General features: G+C 40.6%; 4 protein-coding genes across 7 annotated transcripts; 1 reads left to right on the plus strand and 3 right to left on the minus strand.

The window, feature by feature from the left end:
- Positions 1-379: 379 nt before the first annotated feature.
- On the minus strand, positions 380-5685 carry LOC109473935. Of its 4 annotated transcripts, none has more exons than XM_019774112.1 (7): positions 5577-5685; positions 5070-5146; positions 3974-4473; positions 3589-3720; positions 3094-3219; positions 1534-2708; positions 380-1410 (listed from the first exon to the last, which is right to left on the minus strand). In XM_019774112.1, the coding sequence occupies exons 3-7, from the start codon at positions 4313-4315 to the stop codon at positions 1050-1052; spliced, it is 2136 nt and encodes a 711-aa protein (XP_019629671.1). In that variant the 5' UTR covers positions 4316-4473; positions 5070-5146; positions 5577-5685; the 3' UTR covers positions 380-1049. The 4 variants fall into 4 exon arrangements, with proteins under 4 accessions (XP_019629671.1, XP_019629668.1, XP_019629670.1 ...); XM_019774109.1 differs by having other exon boundaries at positions 380-1319; positions 1434-2708; XM_019774111.1 differs by having other exon boundaries at positions 380-1306; positions 1421-2708.
- A 262-nt stretch (positions 5686-5947) lies between these two features.
- On the plus strand, positions 5948-9401 carry LOC109473783 (growth arrest-specific protein 8-like). The gene is made up of 9 exons (XM_019773842.1): positions 5948-6044; positions 6416-6526; positions 6731-6928; positions 7085-7291; positions 7478-7738; positions 7908-8075; positions 8212-8298; positions 8446-8721; positions 8927-9401. The coding sequence occupies exons 1-9, from the start codon at positions 6042-6044 to the stop codon at positions 9074-9076; spliced, it is 1461 nt and encodes a 486-aa protein (XP_019629401.1). The 5' UTR covers positions 5948-6041; the 3' UTR covers positions 9077-9401.
- Positions 9402-10064: 663 nt separating this feature from the next.
- Positions 10065-13893, minus strand: LOC109473785 (microtubule-associated proteins 1A/1B light chain 3A-like). The gene is made up of 3 exons (XM_019773844.1): positions 13527-13893; positions 12417-12579; positions 10065-12002 (listed from the first exon to the last, which is right to left on the minus strand). The coding sequence occupies exons 1-3, from the start codon at positions 13564-13566 to the stop codon at positions 11843-11845; spliced, it is 363 nt and encodes a 120-aa protein (XP_019629403.1). The 5' UTR covers positions 13567-13893; the 3' UTR covers positions 10065-11842.
- Positions 13894-14092: 199 nt separating this feature from the next.
- Positions 14093-16251, minus strand: LOC109473784 (exosome complex component RRP41-like). Its single transcript, XM_019773843.1, has 4 exons — positions 16047-16251; positions 15648-15854; positions 15099-15342; positions 14093-14578 (listed from the first exon to the last, which is right to left on the minus strand). The coding sequence occupies exons 1-4, from the start codon at positions 16215-16217 to the stop codon at positions 14460-14462; spliced, it is 741 nt and encodes a 246-aa protein (XP_019629402.1). The 5' UTR covers positions 16218-16251; the 3' UTR covers positions 14093-14459.
- Between the last annotated feature and the right edge of the window lie 36 nt (positions 16252-16287).

Below are 16287 nucleotides of genomic sequence, written 5' to 3' on the forward strand. Positions count from 1 at the left end.
CCACACCAATTTAATTTGTTGGTTCTCAGATTTTTTCAGAAAAAATATGAAGCGACAGGGCGAAAAAAAATAAAAATAAAAACAGGTCTAGGCATCCTATTATAGGCTTAAATGCTATGAAATGAGCCATGAAGTCAACACAAAAGGCTGGGTTAAAATTTAAACATTGAATTTTGAACTTTTGATCAAACCACTGCAATGATAGATGGGAAAACTGTAACAACTAGGAAGAAAAGGACTTTCCTCAACTGTTGGGGGCAAAACATGAGCATTTTTCAGTTGATTCAGAACCAGAATCATATTTTTTTTTTTGCAAATCAGAAAAAAATGAAGAGGCGAATCCGAGAACCAACAAATTAAATTGGTGTGGCCTTATCTGGTGATAATTTATAGGATTTCTGGCTATAGGTTTCTAATTAAGTTATTGTTTAAAAATGAAATTTAATCATAGTACATGTACATGTATTTATACATGTTTGATACGGGCAACTGTCATTAATATCCTTAAGGATTAATTGTAGCAGCTTTGGAGCCCATGTCTCAGTACGTTTTGCATAGAATCTTGCCTTCAATAAGCCATTATAACATTAGTGACTGTCAATGTTTATGTTTCATGACAGACTTTGGCATTGGCAGAGAAGAAAATGGGGATGATGCAATCATGGACACAATCAAGTGTACACATGACAAAAGTAAACAACAAAAAGGGAACTAATCTCACGAAAACAGCCCAGATTTCTCCTTGGCAAAAATTAGAAAATCAAATTTTTTAGGGTGTCACAGGAAATTTAAACACTCATTACTCCTGTTCAAACATTTGATAGCTAGCTTTTTCAGATGAACATATCATCATCATCCTGCAGCTGTATACTGGGCTTTTAATCTTACATTGTGTACTTATACTGCCAATCTTTTTCTGATTTCTTGCAGCATGTTATTCATATAAGGCAAAGTGCATCATTACAATAACATCATACTATGTATAAAAATCATAAAAAATGCGCCACTTATTAATATGCAGTTCTTTCTATAGATGAGGCACATCTCTTTTAAAGGCAGGTGCCAGAAGCAGAAGTTAGGACCTCATTGCAAACCGAGCATTTAGTTGCAGAAGGGTGATTCACAAAAGTGCATACTTGGCATTGGCGCCCACCAATATTTAATGGTTGAGCTTCTGCACCTGGGAATCGGCTTTTCCCACACTCCAGGCAAACAATGCTGCTCGTGGAGTTGATTGTAGTACAGAAGTGGCAGGACCAGTTCTTCCCTTGGCCTGGCTTTTCAGTTTGCCCATAAATGCTGTTGCTTTGACTGCCCATGTTGTTTGTGTGACATCTCACGCACAGATGAGTTGTGAGGTCATTGCTTGCATTACAATACCAACATGTCCAGTGACTGTTCTTTGTCAGGTTGCCCCCACTTTGACCGCCCATGTTGTTTGTGTGACATCTCACACACAGATGAGCTGTGAGGTCATTGCTTGCATTACAATACCAACATGTCCAGTGACTGTTCTTTGTCAGGTTGCCCCCACTTTGAACCTTGTCTGGACTGGAAGACTTGACAAGATTAGCCACCTGAGGACTTGTCTTGCCATCTGAACCAGGGAGGCCTGATGCCTCTTCTGGGCCATCAACATTATCATACAGACTGCCCCGCCTTCTCCCAGCTGGTTGTCCAAGCCCGTCTCTGAAGTTCTGTTCTCCTGGGCCGTCTGCTACATCTTCAGATGTTTTTCCTGCTGTAGGGTGGATTGATGTCTGCTGACCTTTATACAGTCTGGAGGATGACATGTCCTTTGTTAGCCAGCTACTTTCCCTGGGCAGCCGTGCTGTTTCTCCATCAGGTAATCCCGTGGGCCCAGCTGGGAAACGGTTTAGCTGAGTTGACATTGGCGTTACCTCATAACCTCTGGCAGAGTCAGTTTGAAGGTCATGCAGTATGTCCCCTCCAAAGGGGCGTGGCTGTTGAGGGGGGTTTACAGCTACCCCATATGGGGGGTGGTGGACAGGAGGAGGCTGTGGGACTGGCCCTGCTGTGTGGCCTTTGCTCAGGCTGGCTACGTCCAACAGATATCTGTTGTAGTCAGACTTGTACAGCTCTGCTCTGTATGGTACATTTTGTACACTTCCTGTTGTGTCTGGCAGGTGCGTGGTCTTGCTTGTCTGTCCCTGACTTTCTATGTCTTCTGGTCCAAAGACTTCAGCCATGCTGGCCATGATGTGCTCATCATGAGTTGTTGGGAGATGGATGTCATCTGGAGGGTACCTGATGTCAAAGGACTGTCTTATCTGTGACTCATCACCAAGCAGCAAATCCTCAGCACCATCCACCCCCAAATCATGTTTTGTTGTCCAGGATTCATCCCAGCTTCCTGGCTTCTCTCTATCCTTCTTCTCCATGTGACTAGGTGTTGTTAAGCCCTGGGCTCTTGATCCCAGACTGGAGTACCCTGAGGTACCAGTATAAGCACTCTTGGTTGATCCTCGAGTTCTTGACTGAACAGTCTTCAGCTGGGAAATATCACGGCTACTACTTCTGTCCAACTTTTCCTTTGCCACTTCTTTGCTGTCCCTGTGTCTTCCACTGCTCCCTGTGATGTCATGTGTGATCTTGGGGCTGTCTCCCTTGACATTTGAGAACTGTGGAGTGCCATCTGGCCTCATTTGTTTCCGCATGAAATTTGCACATTCTATACGGTCCCCAACCTGCAAAATTCAATGATACAAGGATCATGAGTCACTCTCATAACAAGATGAGTAAGATTATACTGCGATATTGAGACTTGATCATAGAATACATTACCAGCAGGCCCAAATGACATTCAACAGACAAATATGAAACGTATATATACCTCTGATCTGTTCTGTACAGTAGGTATATGCATGTATTTACCTAAAGTAACAAATGTACAGTCTGTCTTTACCTCAGTCTATTGCTTCTCTACACACTTTGCCATTCCCCAAGTATCTACATGTATATCACTCTGCCCTATGTTACAGTATACTAGTAGGCTGTATTTGTTATCTGTGCATCGTTTGTGACCAGGAACATGATGAAAAAAAAAACAAGTTTGTAGAACTCAGGTCATACCATGCGCTGTCTTGCCTGCACAACCTGTCTTGGTAAGAAACCTCTGTCACTCATCTCATTGTACACATCCTCCATGACCAGGGCCTCAGCCTGGCACAGGAAAAGGTCTACAGCTACAGTCAGCAACTGTACATAAAAAAAGTGGATCCAATAAAAATATACATGTCCATTAGCAAGTAGAACATGAGAAACAAATAACAGGACAAAAACACTGTAAACAGTGATCCAGAGTCAACTGTAAAATTAGCCTTGTTTATGTAGCTCAACAGGTCATCATATCAAAACAGAACATTACTTCCCCTAATTTAAACACTTCTGTTTGAGCTATCAATTTTAGTCTCAAATCTGTGCAATTTTTGCAATATAATAACACCAATATATTTCTAAAGTCTCAAGTAACCCAGCATTTTGCTACAGAGCTAGATATTGCTTTATGAATAGCTTGGAATTGTTTCTCAATTTCCACAAGGATTTACACACACTGCATTTTCTAACCTTTTCCTCTGGTGGCACCCTCTGTAGGACAAAAACATTATTTTTCTTGCTGTATCCCAGCAGTGACAACACATCCTCAGCTGAATGGGGCAACACAGCATTGACTTGGCACCAGAATACCGCTGTGTAGGTCTGAAACAATAATACAAGGATTATGAAGTTGACATTACATGTATTCATTACAGATCAGCAATCAATAAACCAAACAAATCAATTAGTATGACTATGAAGTACACGAAAACATACAGCAAATCTGCATGATTGACTGGTGATTGTATTGTCCTGCACTTTTTCCACATCTACAATGTTGTTACTTTTCTATCTCTGGATACAAATGCATGTTACATGGAATGGAACATTGTACTAGGGTGGTAAAGTCACCTACCTTGATTTTCTTAAACTCTTGACGCCAGGGATAGAGTATCAGATTTGTTCCAAATTGTTCAAGCTTTCCAAACACCTCAGCAATTTTCTTGAAATCCACTTTCCTTTCAAGTGCTGCCATAACCAAGTTATCAAATGAAACTACAACAAACTTTTCATCATGTTCAATACAGGCCAGATACTCCTTAGCAAGCCTGAGAAGGTCCTGCCTCTGTGTGACTCCATATTTGGCCTGATGAGCAGCGTTATTTGCTCCTCCTGTGGCCTCCTCGTGGATCAGATGCTGATACCGTTTCTGGACAGCACGACGCAGGTCCTCCTTCTTACGATTTGTTGTGTCCATGTTTGGTTAACTCAGTTCAAATTGCCAGGTAAAACTCGATACAAAAAGCTGTTTTTGATATCTCCCAGACCTGTGTTCATCTTATGCCCCTCTCCGCGGATGTGTACAATCACTTTACCACATATGAAATCTGCCGGCATGATGTCAGCTGGTAAAACCTGCAATGAGTCAGACGCAAATCTTGTTAGTACATGTAACTCGTAACAGCTTGTCGGAGATACTGTCAGCATTATTCAGATACCATGGTACTTTCTGGTGACAAAGGGGATTTCCATACATGGGTGTAAGTTCCTCTTTTTTTCTTATGACCCAAGAAACAAAACTTTGATGGACAAAACACAATGAGAATGACATCACACAGCGATACAATCTAGAAAGCACTTGAATGACTCAGATGAAAGAATTGTTTTTTTTATTACATGTGACTACTTGTCACTCAAACAATGTTACACAATACTGAATTCAAACAAGGGCGTTCAAAGATCAAACAATGCAGTTTCGTCAGGTTCAATGTCGATGTCCCAAATAGGCTCTATTCCCTTAATATCATTCTTATAGTTATGATATCCAGAATCTGATGTGAGTTTATTAAAAACAAACCTCCGACAAATGCAGCAAAAATCCATATGCTGGACAACAACAAACTTTACAACTCACTCAGAAAACACTATCCTACACCTGGCGCGGTCACATGACTCATATCCTAAGGATGAGGTCATAACTTGCAAATTGGTGTGTCAAGTCTCAGACATACACGACTTGCCTTGAGACAAGAAGAATCCTCTGCACTGTAGGTCTGCGGCAAAGAGAAGGAAGGAGGCCTAGGCGTGCCTGCAGGAAGCGGGAAAGTGGGAAAATTTCATGGTAAATGTCGCACCACGGAAAGTCCCGGGCTAGGGGAATCCCCTGTTCAGCTACATGTAGCTTGGGTCATGCCATCTTTCTTACTCATAGGAAGGACATTTGCCTAGTACACGTAATATATGTCGAATTACGAGTGTAAATGAAGTCCATAGACACAAAGATACTGATTATATAAATTTCTGTCCGAAAAACATAATTTTATCATATAGAAAACTCTCCTCGTACATACACATTCAAATGACTCAGCTCAAACACCCCTCAACAAGCTAAAGGCACAAAAGAGAAACTGAGAAGTCATCGAAACTACTCTCCTCTAACGAAACTAAGAAGCACGATAAAGGTGAACAAGTAGAACTACGACACATAAATGACGTAAATTGACAAATGAAATGCAAACCTTTAGGGATGATGGCCCCAATCCTGTAAAAATACAACTTGAAGTTGTGAAACAAACGGAACAACGCTTGAAAATGCTTTCGTCCAAAAAGGTTGCCACGAAACCTTTAACCTTTGCACTGTCGAACAGCCAATGACTATTAGGCGGACGATTCTATTATTACATGACACTCTGGATACGGAATATTCGAATATTTTAATAGCTTCACCACGTGTCCAAAATATCACAACCTATTTTATAAGAGCTAACTATAATTTAGCAATTTTCTTCCAAGTAACCACAATATTTATCATTTTTGCGACAAGGGAAAAACGCTGTATTCCTGGATACCCCTATTTTCTTTTTGGTATATTCTACCTGACTACCTGCGCGTTGCCAACACAAAGTCGTTTACGTCACGCAGAAGGTCCTGCGTGTTTGGTGCAGTAGATTTGCTGTTACTGTCACGCCGCAAAACACGCCAAAATGGTACGTATTCCCGGTTTAGACATTTCTGAAAGAATGCTGGATGTATGAAGATGAATATCATAGTAGTATTTTGTGGATGATTTGCTTTCACTGATGTTTTAATGGCGACAGACGTTTCCTTTTTGCTGTGGTTGAAATATGGGAGGGTCGATGTGTTACGAATGGCTTACCTCTGTTGCTAACACCGATTTGAACCTCCTTGCTAACCCTAGTACTGTAATGTTTTGGTCTTTTATGCATGAAGTATAACATTAAAGAAATCTTTAAATTGACAACTCTTCAAACTTGACAATAATGGACAATTGTTTTATTTCAAGGGCAATGAATAAATTATTCATAACAGAAGTTCACTTGTGTTTTTGTCACCATAGCCGCCCAAGAAGAAGAAGGGAAAGAAGAAGTCGGGCAAGAAGAAGTCCGCCAAGGCCAAGACCCCAACCGTTGTAGATGGGATCTCTACAGAGGAGATGACCAAAGAACAGGTATGTTGCTCCCTTATTTCACCACCTGTTACACTCTAAAACATGGATAGATATGTTCATATTTATTTTGGCCTTTGCTATAGCACAGAACAAGGAGGTTTAAGATTTTAAACCTTCTTGCACATATAAATACATGTAGTTCCTCTGACAGCAATGTTTATAGTACCTTAAAAGGTTCCCTACTAAAGGTATTCTTGTTCACAGCTTGAGGAACACATAGTGAGATTACGAGAGGAGTTAGACCGAGAACGTGAGGAGAGAAACTACTTCCAGCTGGAGCGAGACAAAGTCAACACCTTCTGGGAGATCACCAAGAGACAGTTTGAGGAGAATAAGGCAGAGCTGAGGAACAAGGACAGGGAGATGGAGGATGCAGAGGAGAGACATCAAGTGGAGATCAAGGTACAGTATGAATCCTTTTTAGAGTTGAAATTTAATTTGGTGATTCAAGATCTTTCTCCATTGGATTAAGGTTTTGCACCTTCAATTTTTGTTGTATACACATAATAAGTTTAATAGAGACATGGTTATAAGTTGTCATCTTTATTCTGTCTACAGGTTTACAAACAGAAGGTGAAGCATCTCCTGTACGAACACCAGAACAACATCTCCGAGCTGAAGGCAGAGAGCGCCGTGGCACTGAAGCTGGCTCAGGATGATCACCGTGGCAACGAGGGAGATCTGCGCTCGGAAAAACGGTCTCTGAAGGTGGAGCTAAAGGAACAGGAGCTTGCACATGAAGACATCATCAAGAACCTGAAAATTGTAAGTTACATTACTATGATGTCCGTAGAAAAAACATTTAGCAAACACAACTCAACAAAAAGGTTTTTGACATCATGAGTAACCTTTGTGTTTTGCATCATGAGTAAGGAGAGAAAGTACAAGCTCTATACTATGGTATGGAGCAACTAAGTACAAAACTGAATGCCATGATTCTTATTTGCACAGAAACATGACGAGGCCATCACAGAACTAAGGCAAGATTTCGAGCGGGAGGCTCGGGAGATCGAGGCCAAGTATGAGAAGAAGATGCGGATGTTACGAGAGGAGCTGGAACTCAGGAGAAAAACAGAGATTCACGAGATTGAGGAGAGGAAGAACGGACAAATCAACACGCTCATGAAGAACCATGAGAAGGCCTTCAGTGATATCAAGAACTACTACAACGATATCACCCTCAACAACTTGGCTCTCATTAACTCACTCAAGGTTAGACGACCTTCTAACTTATCTAAGTGTATTCATGTTACACTTCTCCGTGAATAGGAGGTAAAGTTTTTGAGCTTGCAGCAGCCACATCTATATTTCCAAGTAAATGTCCTCTATCTTTTTCTTGTGATTCTTTTCTGACCATGGATTCTTTTTGTGATTACAACAGGAGCAAGTTGAGGAGATGAAGAAGAAGGAAGAGCGAATGGAGAAACAGATGAATGAAATCATGGCAGAGAACAAGCGACTCACAGAGCCCCTGCAGAGAGCACGGGATGAAGTGGAAGACCTGCGCAAACAACTGGCCAACTATGACAAAGACAAGGCTTCACTTGCAGTGAGTATATCATGCATCGTTTCCTGCTATTTTCTGTTTGCATCTTGGATACTTTGTATGAGTCATTTAATATGGACAACTTGCAATGTGTTGTGGTTTTTCAAAACTGATGTTATTTTTGTCTCCTGTCATGCAGAGTGCCAAGGCCAGACTGAGAGTCATGGATGAAGAGATGAAGGCACTAGAATGGGAACATGAAGTGCTGAAGCAAAGATTTGCAAAGGTAAATATTGCTTTCAACTGTGTTTGTTACTGTGTTTTGTGAATCTAAATCCATGGCCATGTTAACATCTGAGCTCACTGCTTGTTGTATCTGTTTACTTTTGTACTCTCATTTACTAATGGTGATGCCATGTATTTCCAACATCAGGTTGAGGGAGAGCGGGATGAGCTGTATGGGAAGTTTGTGAAGGCCATCCACGAGGTTCAGCAGAAGTCCAACTTCAAGAACCTGCTGTTGGAGAAGAAGCTGGGTGCCCTGGCTGACACCCTGGAGAAGAAGGAGGCACAGCTGAACGAGGTTCTGTCTGCGTCCAACCTGGACCCCACTGCTCTGACCGTAGTGACCAGGAAACTGGAGGACGTTCTGGACTCCAAGAACAGCGCCATCAAGGATCTGCAGTACGAGTTGGCACGCGTCTGCAAGGTCAGTAGACTGTAGTTTTCACCTGTGATGGCAAGGGTCATAGAGAAATGACTTCATATTTGTCACCTAACATTTGGTTTTTCATTTTTTGTCATCTGTTGCATCCCTTGTAACAAAATGCCGAGAGAAACAGCATACTGTGATCTTACTATACATTCCAAATGTATGTTAATGTATGTTAATATATTCCATCTCTTTTCCACAGGCTCACAATGATCTGTTGCGAACATATGAGGCCAAGCTACGAGCGTTCGGAGTCCCAACAGAAGAGCTTGGGTTCAAACCACTGGAGAGTACAGTAGGGGGGCAAGCCTTGGGACAGGGGCCGGCTGGGCTGGTCGCTGCACCCACATGATTCAGGGCTGAACCATTGTATTCTAGTGTGGGTTGGGAATTGCAAAACATTTCATTTGTGGATAAAGGATTCTAAGTATAAAACCAATATGAGCAATTGTTTTGAATTAGAAACGTTAAAATGTTTAAAAACATGTCCTCTTTTATCACACACTAATGACATGCAGCAGTTTATTCTCTCCAATCTAGATGAAGTATGGACCATAGTATTGAAAAGTTCCCTCTGCTGTTGGATATGTACATTTTAAGTAGGAATGAGGATTTTATAGAATCCAGCATCAGAAATGTATATCAGTCAAGGATAAAAAAATTGTCCTCTCTTACAACACTTTTTTGTCTTAACATATTTCTAAAGGTGTGGTATTTTTTATGGTAGCTTGTTTGATACAATGCACATAGACTTTGATATGCAATTCTGGCAACATAACACTGTCCATCCCACCTCAACAATACCGTTTCATACTTAAGAAGAAAGTTGCACATCAAATCCGTCCACATACTTGTACCTCTAAGTAATATTTCCATGCCACAGGAAAAACATTATGAGAAAAACTGAAGGGGAATTTTTAAACCAACAAGGGGAATCAGTCACCTTTGCCGTGTCTTTATGAACCAGTTCTTTTACCAGATACATGTACTATGTACTTTGACCAAAAATGTTGTGTCTGGACCAGGGATATTCATGAGGTGAAGTCTGTGCACCAGCTGCTAGAATTCTATCCTTAGTGGTCCAAACAATATCTCATGTCTGTATATATTATGAAGTTTTGTGGATTTCTTTTGTTCAGAGAATCTAATAAAGTCACTGTTCAGAACAATGTTTGATGACCCATCTTTGTCTAAAATTTACTACCTACTAGCAGCTGCATGATATTTTTTGTTTGAGTTATCAAGTGAGTTACCAAGAGATACTATGCATTGCAGTTAGCTAGTCATCACAAAACATCTCAACCATTCACTCATCATAGACAACAGATACAACAGGAAAGTATACACCAGATATAACTTTAATATATGAAGACAATATACTCTACACCCAATACATACCATAATATAATGTATACAGTCAATTATGTGCGCATACCACTGATTAGAAGTACATGTACTATTAAATCTGTCTATCATACTTCACATTAAATGCGTACAGCTTCCTTTCGTTGATCGCAACCAAGAGAAGCTACAGATTCCCTGCTGTCAGCCAAGTACACTTCTTAGGCTGTGTGCAATTCTACAATTACTGAAGGGTTAAAGTTACAGATATTCCTGCCCATGCTGATTCAAAGACCTACAGGCTTACACATAAATACATTCTGAATCAAAATGCTAAAGTAAACAAAGTTCTACTTTGCCTTGTTAAAACCATACATACATTCAAGTTCACTCCCTTTTTAAAAGTCTTGCCAACACAAGCCTGGTGCCAGTTGGCCACTTAACCATTACTGTTAGGTACTTAGTGATACCTTTTTCCAAGGCTATTAATACTCCAGATTCTCAAGCCCCATACTCTTCTTTGACTTTTTACATGGAACCCTTATCTATTTGCATTTCTCAGGCCATATCTACACAGATGACATCAAACAGCATTTTTTCTCAGTCAATAGGTACCAGTACCATCTGCAGTACCACTTTGTACACAAACAAGCACTTTCCAACAAGTTGCCATCTTTCTTACAATAAGACACATATCAACACTGTAAACTGTGTACTGTACAACATGATGTTTTTCTTGAAGATAGTGACATAAATAGACATCACAGTAAACATGATCACAGTAAACATGAGCTTAAGATATTAACTTGATTTGCTGTTGTCTTATTAGTTATATGTGCTCTGACTATTAATAACATGATTTCTTGTGATGTTGATGGTATCTTGTGATATTTGTATGTATATATCATCATCCATGTACATGACATGTATGTTTTATCTGTAATACCCATCCGTTATAGAGTTTCTCAGCTATGCAGCTAAGCTGTACAATATATTTACTTTTAATCTACTTATAACCAAGTAGCTAACAAAGCATTTTTTACCTTGTGCCAATTCACATAACAGTTACATTTTTGCACGTCTTCTTAACATTGAAACAAAGAACAAAATAATAAACAGGTGTCACTGATAACAGTCTTTTGTAATACATTCTAGTATTGAACAAAAGAGAACCATGTTCTTTCATCATGGTTGTGTGGACTAGTAACCTCTCTTTCATATACACAAAGGTAGGGAAGATCCAAACAAACTTAAAAACTGGCCTATGTCAATATGGTTATTCATTCCACAGTTGTGTAAATTCTGTCTTCTTTTCAGTTTTGTTTTGGTACTATGTGGGTTTGGTCCCTCCACCCTTCCATACAATATGGTAGTAGCTTCATGAATCATCAAATAGAATATTGAGTAACATAAGTACAAAATGGCCTTTAGTATTTTGCATTCTAGATAGGAAACTATCAGATGTTCCTGAAATGCCTGCTCTTCACAAAGCTCTTATTGAATGAATGGGCCATGTCTGAAGCTCTGACTTTCCATTAAACAATTGTCATTGTCCTGACAGAATCCTCAAAATTCAGAAACGATAAAACATAAATAAAAAAAAAACTGCCTTAGCTTGACACATTGGCTTTCATAAAAATGGAAGAAAAGATATGACACCCCCTATATACTGTTTTTAAGAGCCATGTCCTTAAATCATTGTTCCAGCTGGTATGTTGAAAATCTCCAAATGATATGCTGGCCACACATTGCCTACACCATGAACCCTGCAGTTCTGTCAACCAAATGTCTCCGGAGAGGCGTATGTGATGTAGAGGAAGCCGTCTTCATCCTTCTCTCTCTGGTAGACCTCGGAGATGGGCGTGCAGACACTGACCATGTTGTGTTGGTTGACCAGCATGAAGAAGGCCTGGTTCGGGTTCAGCTGTAGTCTCCTCCTGCAGTGACAGGTGGATCTCAGGTTTGTATACAAAGACATAAACACAGAGACAAGACATAAACACAGAGACAAGGAACAATAGTTGCCACCCTCAACACAAACACCTATTCCAGAACAGGCTGGTTGTTCTGGAACTGAGCTCTGCAACATTCCCTGATTGAACCTTTGTGTCAATACCAACACATGTTCTCTGGGGCATCCAAGCTGGTGACATCAATGGTACTATGGTGTTACTGAAGTCAGTCTAGTACTAACGACATTATCAAGAAAATTCTGTCATGGTGTTTGAATACTAGTATGCAGTCAATGGACTATGTAAAGAACTTCTCTTGATCTATCGATTTTTCAAGTTTATATAACAACTTGTAGATACATGCATGAATAAGACTGAAGATTCACACAAGGCCATTACCTAATGATTTTAACCAGCTCGCTCATGTTGACGTGATCCGGGACTAGGAACTTGGTCTTGTCCAGCAGAGGGAGCTGTCTCTCCCCACTGTAGCGCTCAATGATCACAGGTATCTTGTCTGCATGTTCTGATCGGATCTGTTCCACATCACGAACTCTTGCAGCTAAAACAACAGTGTGTCAACAGTGTCATGTTATTATGACATTAGAGCACTGAAAGCATGACTCAGCACTCAAACCAAAGTACATGTCAGGCAGCACTAAATTAGCTAAATCAAGTTTAGCTATTATATATAAGGAATTATTGATATTGAGAAAATTGGTGCCTTCAGGTTGGCTGGTGGACGGAAATAGATCAACACAGTGTATTCACAAGTGCAACATTAGTTTATTGAGTTAAAACTTCAATAACATCATTATGACCACTCCCATGGATCACGTGATTATGACTCAGACCAAGGCCATTGCTGTACCCATATTGGTTTAATAATGTTTTCTTCTCTAAAACACCAATAACCAAATTGTCATGCGAGTAACCCCTGTTTTTGTTTACATTAATTACTGGTAGCCATATGCAAATTAATGGTAACTACATGTATATGCAAATTAATGGTAGGCATATGCAACTTGTGATTTTGGCTCTATTAAAACCACTCACCGGTCGACGTCATACCGATTGCTCATATGGGAAGGAACTTTTCATCGGCTATGGTTGTGGAGCAATTAAGGATAACGTTCACCGGTACAGATGGCACCCAATAAACAATGCAATCGAGCTAATCTTGTGAGTGATTGTTCTTGTGAGAACTGGTGTCTTTTCTGGGTCAGCATCAAGAGAATAGATTTTTTTCCCAATTAACTAATCTTTACGGTTTTCTACGTTTCGTAACCAGGAAAATGGTTAGGCAAACTGAATTAGAGGCAAATGTTGCGTGACAAAGTGATTTAGCTGAACAAATTGCGTTATGCAAGACGACAACAAAGACCCTTCCTCTAGCAGCCATGATGTTTACGTCGTGACGTAACCAGCTGGACAGCCTTGACGACGATCGCCAAATTCTACCCATTTCCTCAATTTTACACTTGGCTACTTGAGAATGTAGTGGCTTACCGAAGCTCCTTCTTTCCTTAAAGCTCTTCTCTGGTGCCATATTTGAGGATGACGATCGAGAAAAACGAGTTTAGAAGGCCAGCAGGATCATAACATCTGGAGGTTCTACTTTCGTAGATGACCAATCGGCAACTTATTTACGCTGTTCCCGGTGTTGCACGTACTCCCTAGTTGATCTAAGGTATTCCTCAACACAACGTGCTGTTTTCACTCAAAGCACCTCACTTTATATCAGCATAAATAAACTGTAAAAGATCAATATTTCTATACGTCCAGGCGACGAATAACGGTTTTTGTTAGAATTACTAAATCAAATACAAAAAGTGTCTGCAAAATGGGGAGTATGTCACAATGATACATTCTCCCTCTCAATGGATTGTGGGTATTCAACAGCCTTTGTTACACAGCGCCTCCTTGCGATGATGATGAGATATGCAGCAGTGACTGTTCTCCAAGCAGATGTAGGATTTGACCCGTTTTGCATGTGTCTTTGCGAGACTTTGATTGTCTTTCTGGTAGTGTGCTTAAAAATAAGGTTTAAAGCATTGTAAAAGTTACTCCAAGTGTTCATGACTAATACTGTTTTATTTTCTACTTTATAACTCTTCACCTTTGTCATCTTGCACATGATTAATGTTAAATACCATTCTATTTTCACAAATGTCACTTAAATTGGCCAGGTCACGTAAAGGATGTAAAACAAAAAGTATTAACATATTCATAACATTAAACATCTCCATGAAAGGAGTTTTCATTATAACTAACAATGGCTACACTTGGTTTGCCACACAAATGACCCTAGCAACGGTCAACAACCAATGGGGTAGTATCAGATTAATGGAATAAAGAAGAATAGAAAATAGATCTCTTGGCAATGTGTAACATTAGTTCTTTTAACTAAATCTGGTTCTTCCAGTCTTCAGCAGTCCCCCATCAGGAGGCTGTCATGAGTGCATGTGATTCACTGACATGGTCCCTCACATGCCTGTCCAGCACAGCAAACACATCCTTACAGCCCTGTGTCGCCAGGTCAAGCACTTTCTCCATGTTATCTGGACAAGACAAAGGGAATTTCTAATTTATTCAAGGTTTGCTGGAGCAACAAAATGAATGTATCAACTTCTTCTATATGTTTGAAGAATCATTGCATGTCTTAATTTCAGGTAGTACACACCTCAAGAGGCAACAATGTACAAATGTACATGTACTTCTGCTTCTGGTATCTTATAAATATGCACATCACTGAGAGTTGTTATTACTGAATCGAAGGGCATGCTCATTCTACCTTAAAGAGGAATCATTTGGGTACAAGTTTTAAGAAACGTCTCCACTTGATGAAGACTCAAACTCAACTCACTTTATTTAACTTCCAACTGGTCAGTTTTAGAACCCCTTCCCTTGAACAGGTACAGTATAGATCACCTGTTCGAACACGACACGGGTACATGCATTCACACATGTTCGAACAGGTGGCCGGCCCTCCCTCCAACCACCTGTTACAATGTAATTATGACATACTTCTACATACAGAAGGATTATGCCTTAATGACCACATAAAGGTGAATAACCCACCTGCATGTAATCTTGAGTTCATCTCCAGCAGGACAATCTGTTCGGATTTGGGCATCATGGCCACAGTGAGGAAAGGAGCTCCTGCTGACTCCTCCACATAACTAATGTCTAACAGTGGGGAGTCCTGGATGAAGCCTGCTGTACAGGCACAAACATAGTCCTTCATGGGGATACCTGCATCAATCACTGCTAGAGTCGCTGCATTCACACAAGCACAGTAGTTACCTCCATCTGCTTGTAGGATCTGAAAAAAAGTTTTACTGTTCACTTTTTGGATGTCACAGGTTACAGCACTGCCAATACTTAGTATGATTTGCAATGATACTTGAAGTAAGTCTTCAGCATTACTTAGGAAATGTAACTTTTACAAAAAATCTACCAGGCAAAGAACTGAAATGTTGCCATCTATCTACCATGATTAACAAGGGAGACTGCTACACAACTAAAAGAATACACTTTTCTTTGCTGCATACAATGTAATTTGCAAGTGCATTCTATACAAAATTGACAAGACAGGCAAAACACTTTGTAAAGTACAAGTAGCCTCACCTGTACATATATGTCTATCTGAGACCTGGGAAACAGTTCAGTGACAATGACAGCTTCAAACGTTTGGCGCAGGTGCATGGACATCTCCTGTGATCGTCGGTCCCCCTTTGGCCGGGATTTCCGCTCTCCTGTGCTGAAGGTGGCCATGCTGAACTGACAGTTGACAACAGCTCTGTCATGTTGGATCTTGCCTCTTCCCTTCCTCATCTGTAATATCAAAAGGGTTGCCAAAATTAAAGTGTCATTGATGTTAGAGATTCACCTGTGAGTACCCTAAGTTCAACATTATGTGAAGCTTGTGTATCAAGGTATAAAGGCTCCTAAATTCGGACCAAATAATTTTGGCCATGTGCTCGCGAGCCCCCCTCCCCACATTCTGCGCTACGCTGACCACATTACCTCGTGTGGCCCGTACACGGTGGCCAGAGCCTTGGTGTTTCCCTGCTCGATGTACGCCGATCCGTCGGCCTGTGTGAACACGCCCATACGGGCACAGACCTTCCTAAGCTCCGAGGAACGGCGCCCATCGATGCGGTAGCCTTGGTCAGAAATGATCTCGAGACCAGCCATTTTGTTGGAAGATTTGAACAACAATGGGGGGGGTGTTGTATTTCTGTAATCCGTGAAATAGTCACATTTC

This window comes from Branchiostoma belcheri, unplaced genomic scaffold (genome assembly GCF_001625305.1).
Source record: "Branchiostoma belcheri isolate BF01 breed outbred unplaced genomic scaffold, Haploidv18h27 scaffold3, whole genome shotgun sequence".
NCBI classification, from domain to species: domain Eukaryota; kingdom Metazoa; phylum Chordata; class Leptocardii; order Amphioxiformes; family Branchiostomatidae; genus Branchiostoma; species Branchiostoma belcheri.

Bases quoted from the DNA above. Each gene is read 5' to 3' on its own strand.
- LOC109473935 (XM_019774110.1), bottom strand. From the start codon at position 4,315: ATGGACACAACAAATCGTAAGAAGGAGGACCTGCGTCGTGCTGTCCAG. The intron at 3,721-3,973 runs GTAGGTGACTTT...TTATTGTTTCAG, and splicing joins AAGAGTTTAAGAAAATCAAG to ACCTACACAGCGGTATTCTG. The intron at 3,220-3,588 runs GTTAGAAAATGC...TTTTATGTACAG, and splicing joins GGGTGCCACCAGAGGAAAAG to TTGCTGACTGTAGCTGTAGA.
- LOC109473783 (XM_019773842.1), top strand. The intron at 8,076-8,211 runs GTGAGTATATCA...CCTGTCATGCAG, and splicing joins AAGACAAGGCTTCACTTGCA to AGTGCCAAGGCCAGACTGAG. The intron at 8,299-8,445 runs GTAAATATTGCT...TTCCAACATCAG, and splicing joins TGAAGCAAAGATTTGCAAAG to GTTGAGGGAGAGCGGGATGA.
- LOC109473785 (XM_019773844.1), bottom strand. From the start codon at position 13,566: ATGGCACCAGAGAAGAGCTTTAAGGAAAGAAGGAGCTTCG. The intron at 12,580-13,526 runs GTAAGCCACTAC...CTGTTGTTTTAG, and splicing joins TAAGGAAAGAAGGAGCTTCG to CTGCAAGAGTTCGTGATGTG. The intron at 12,003-12,416 runs GTAATGGCCTTG...CTGTCACTGCAG, and splicing joins GAGCTGGTTAAAATCATTAG to GAGGAGACTACAGCTGAACC.
- LOC109473784 (XM_019773843.1), bottom strand. From the start codon at position 16,217: ATGGCTGGTCTCGAGATCATTTCTGACCAAGGCTACCGCATCGATGGG. The intron at 15,855-16,046 runs GTAATGTGGTCA...TTGATATTACAG, and splicing joins CCGTGTACGGGCCACACGAG to ATGAGGAAGGGAAGAGGCAA. The intron at 15,343-15,647 runs GTGAGGCTACTT...ACTTTTTTTCAG, and splicing joins AGATAGACATATATGTACAG to ATCCTACAAGCAGATGGAGG.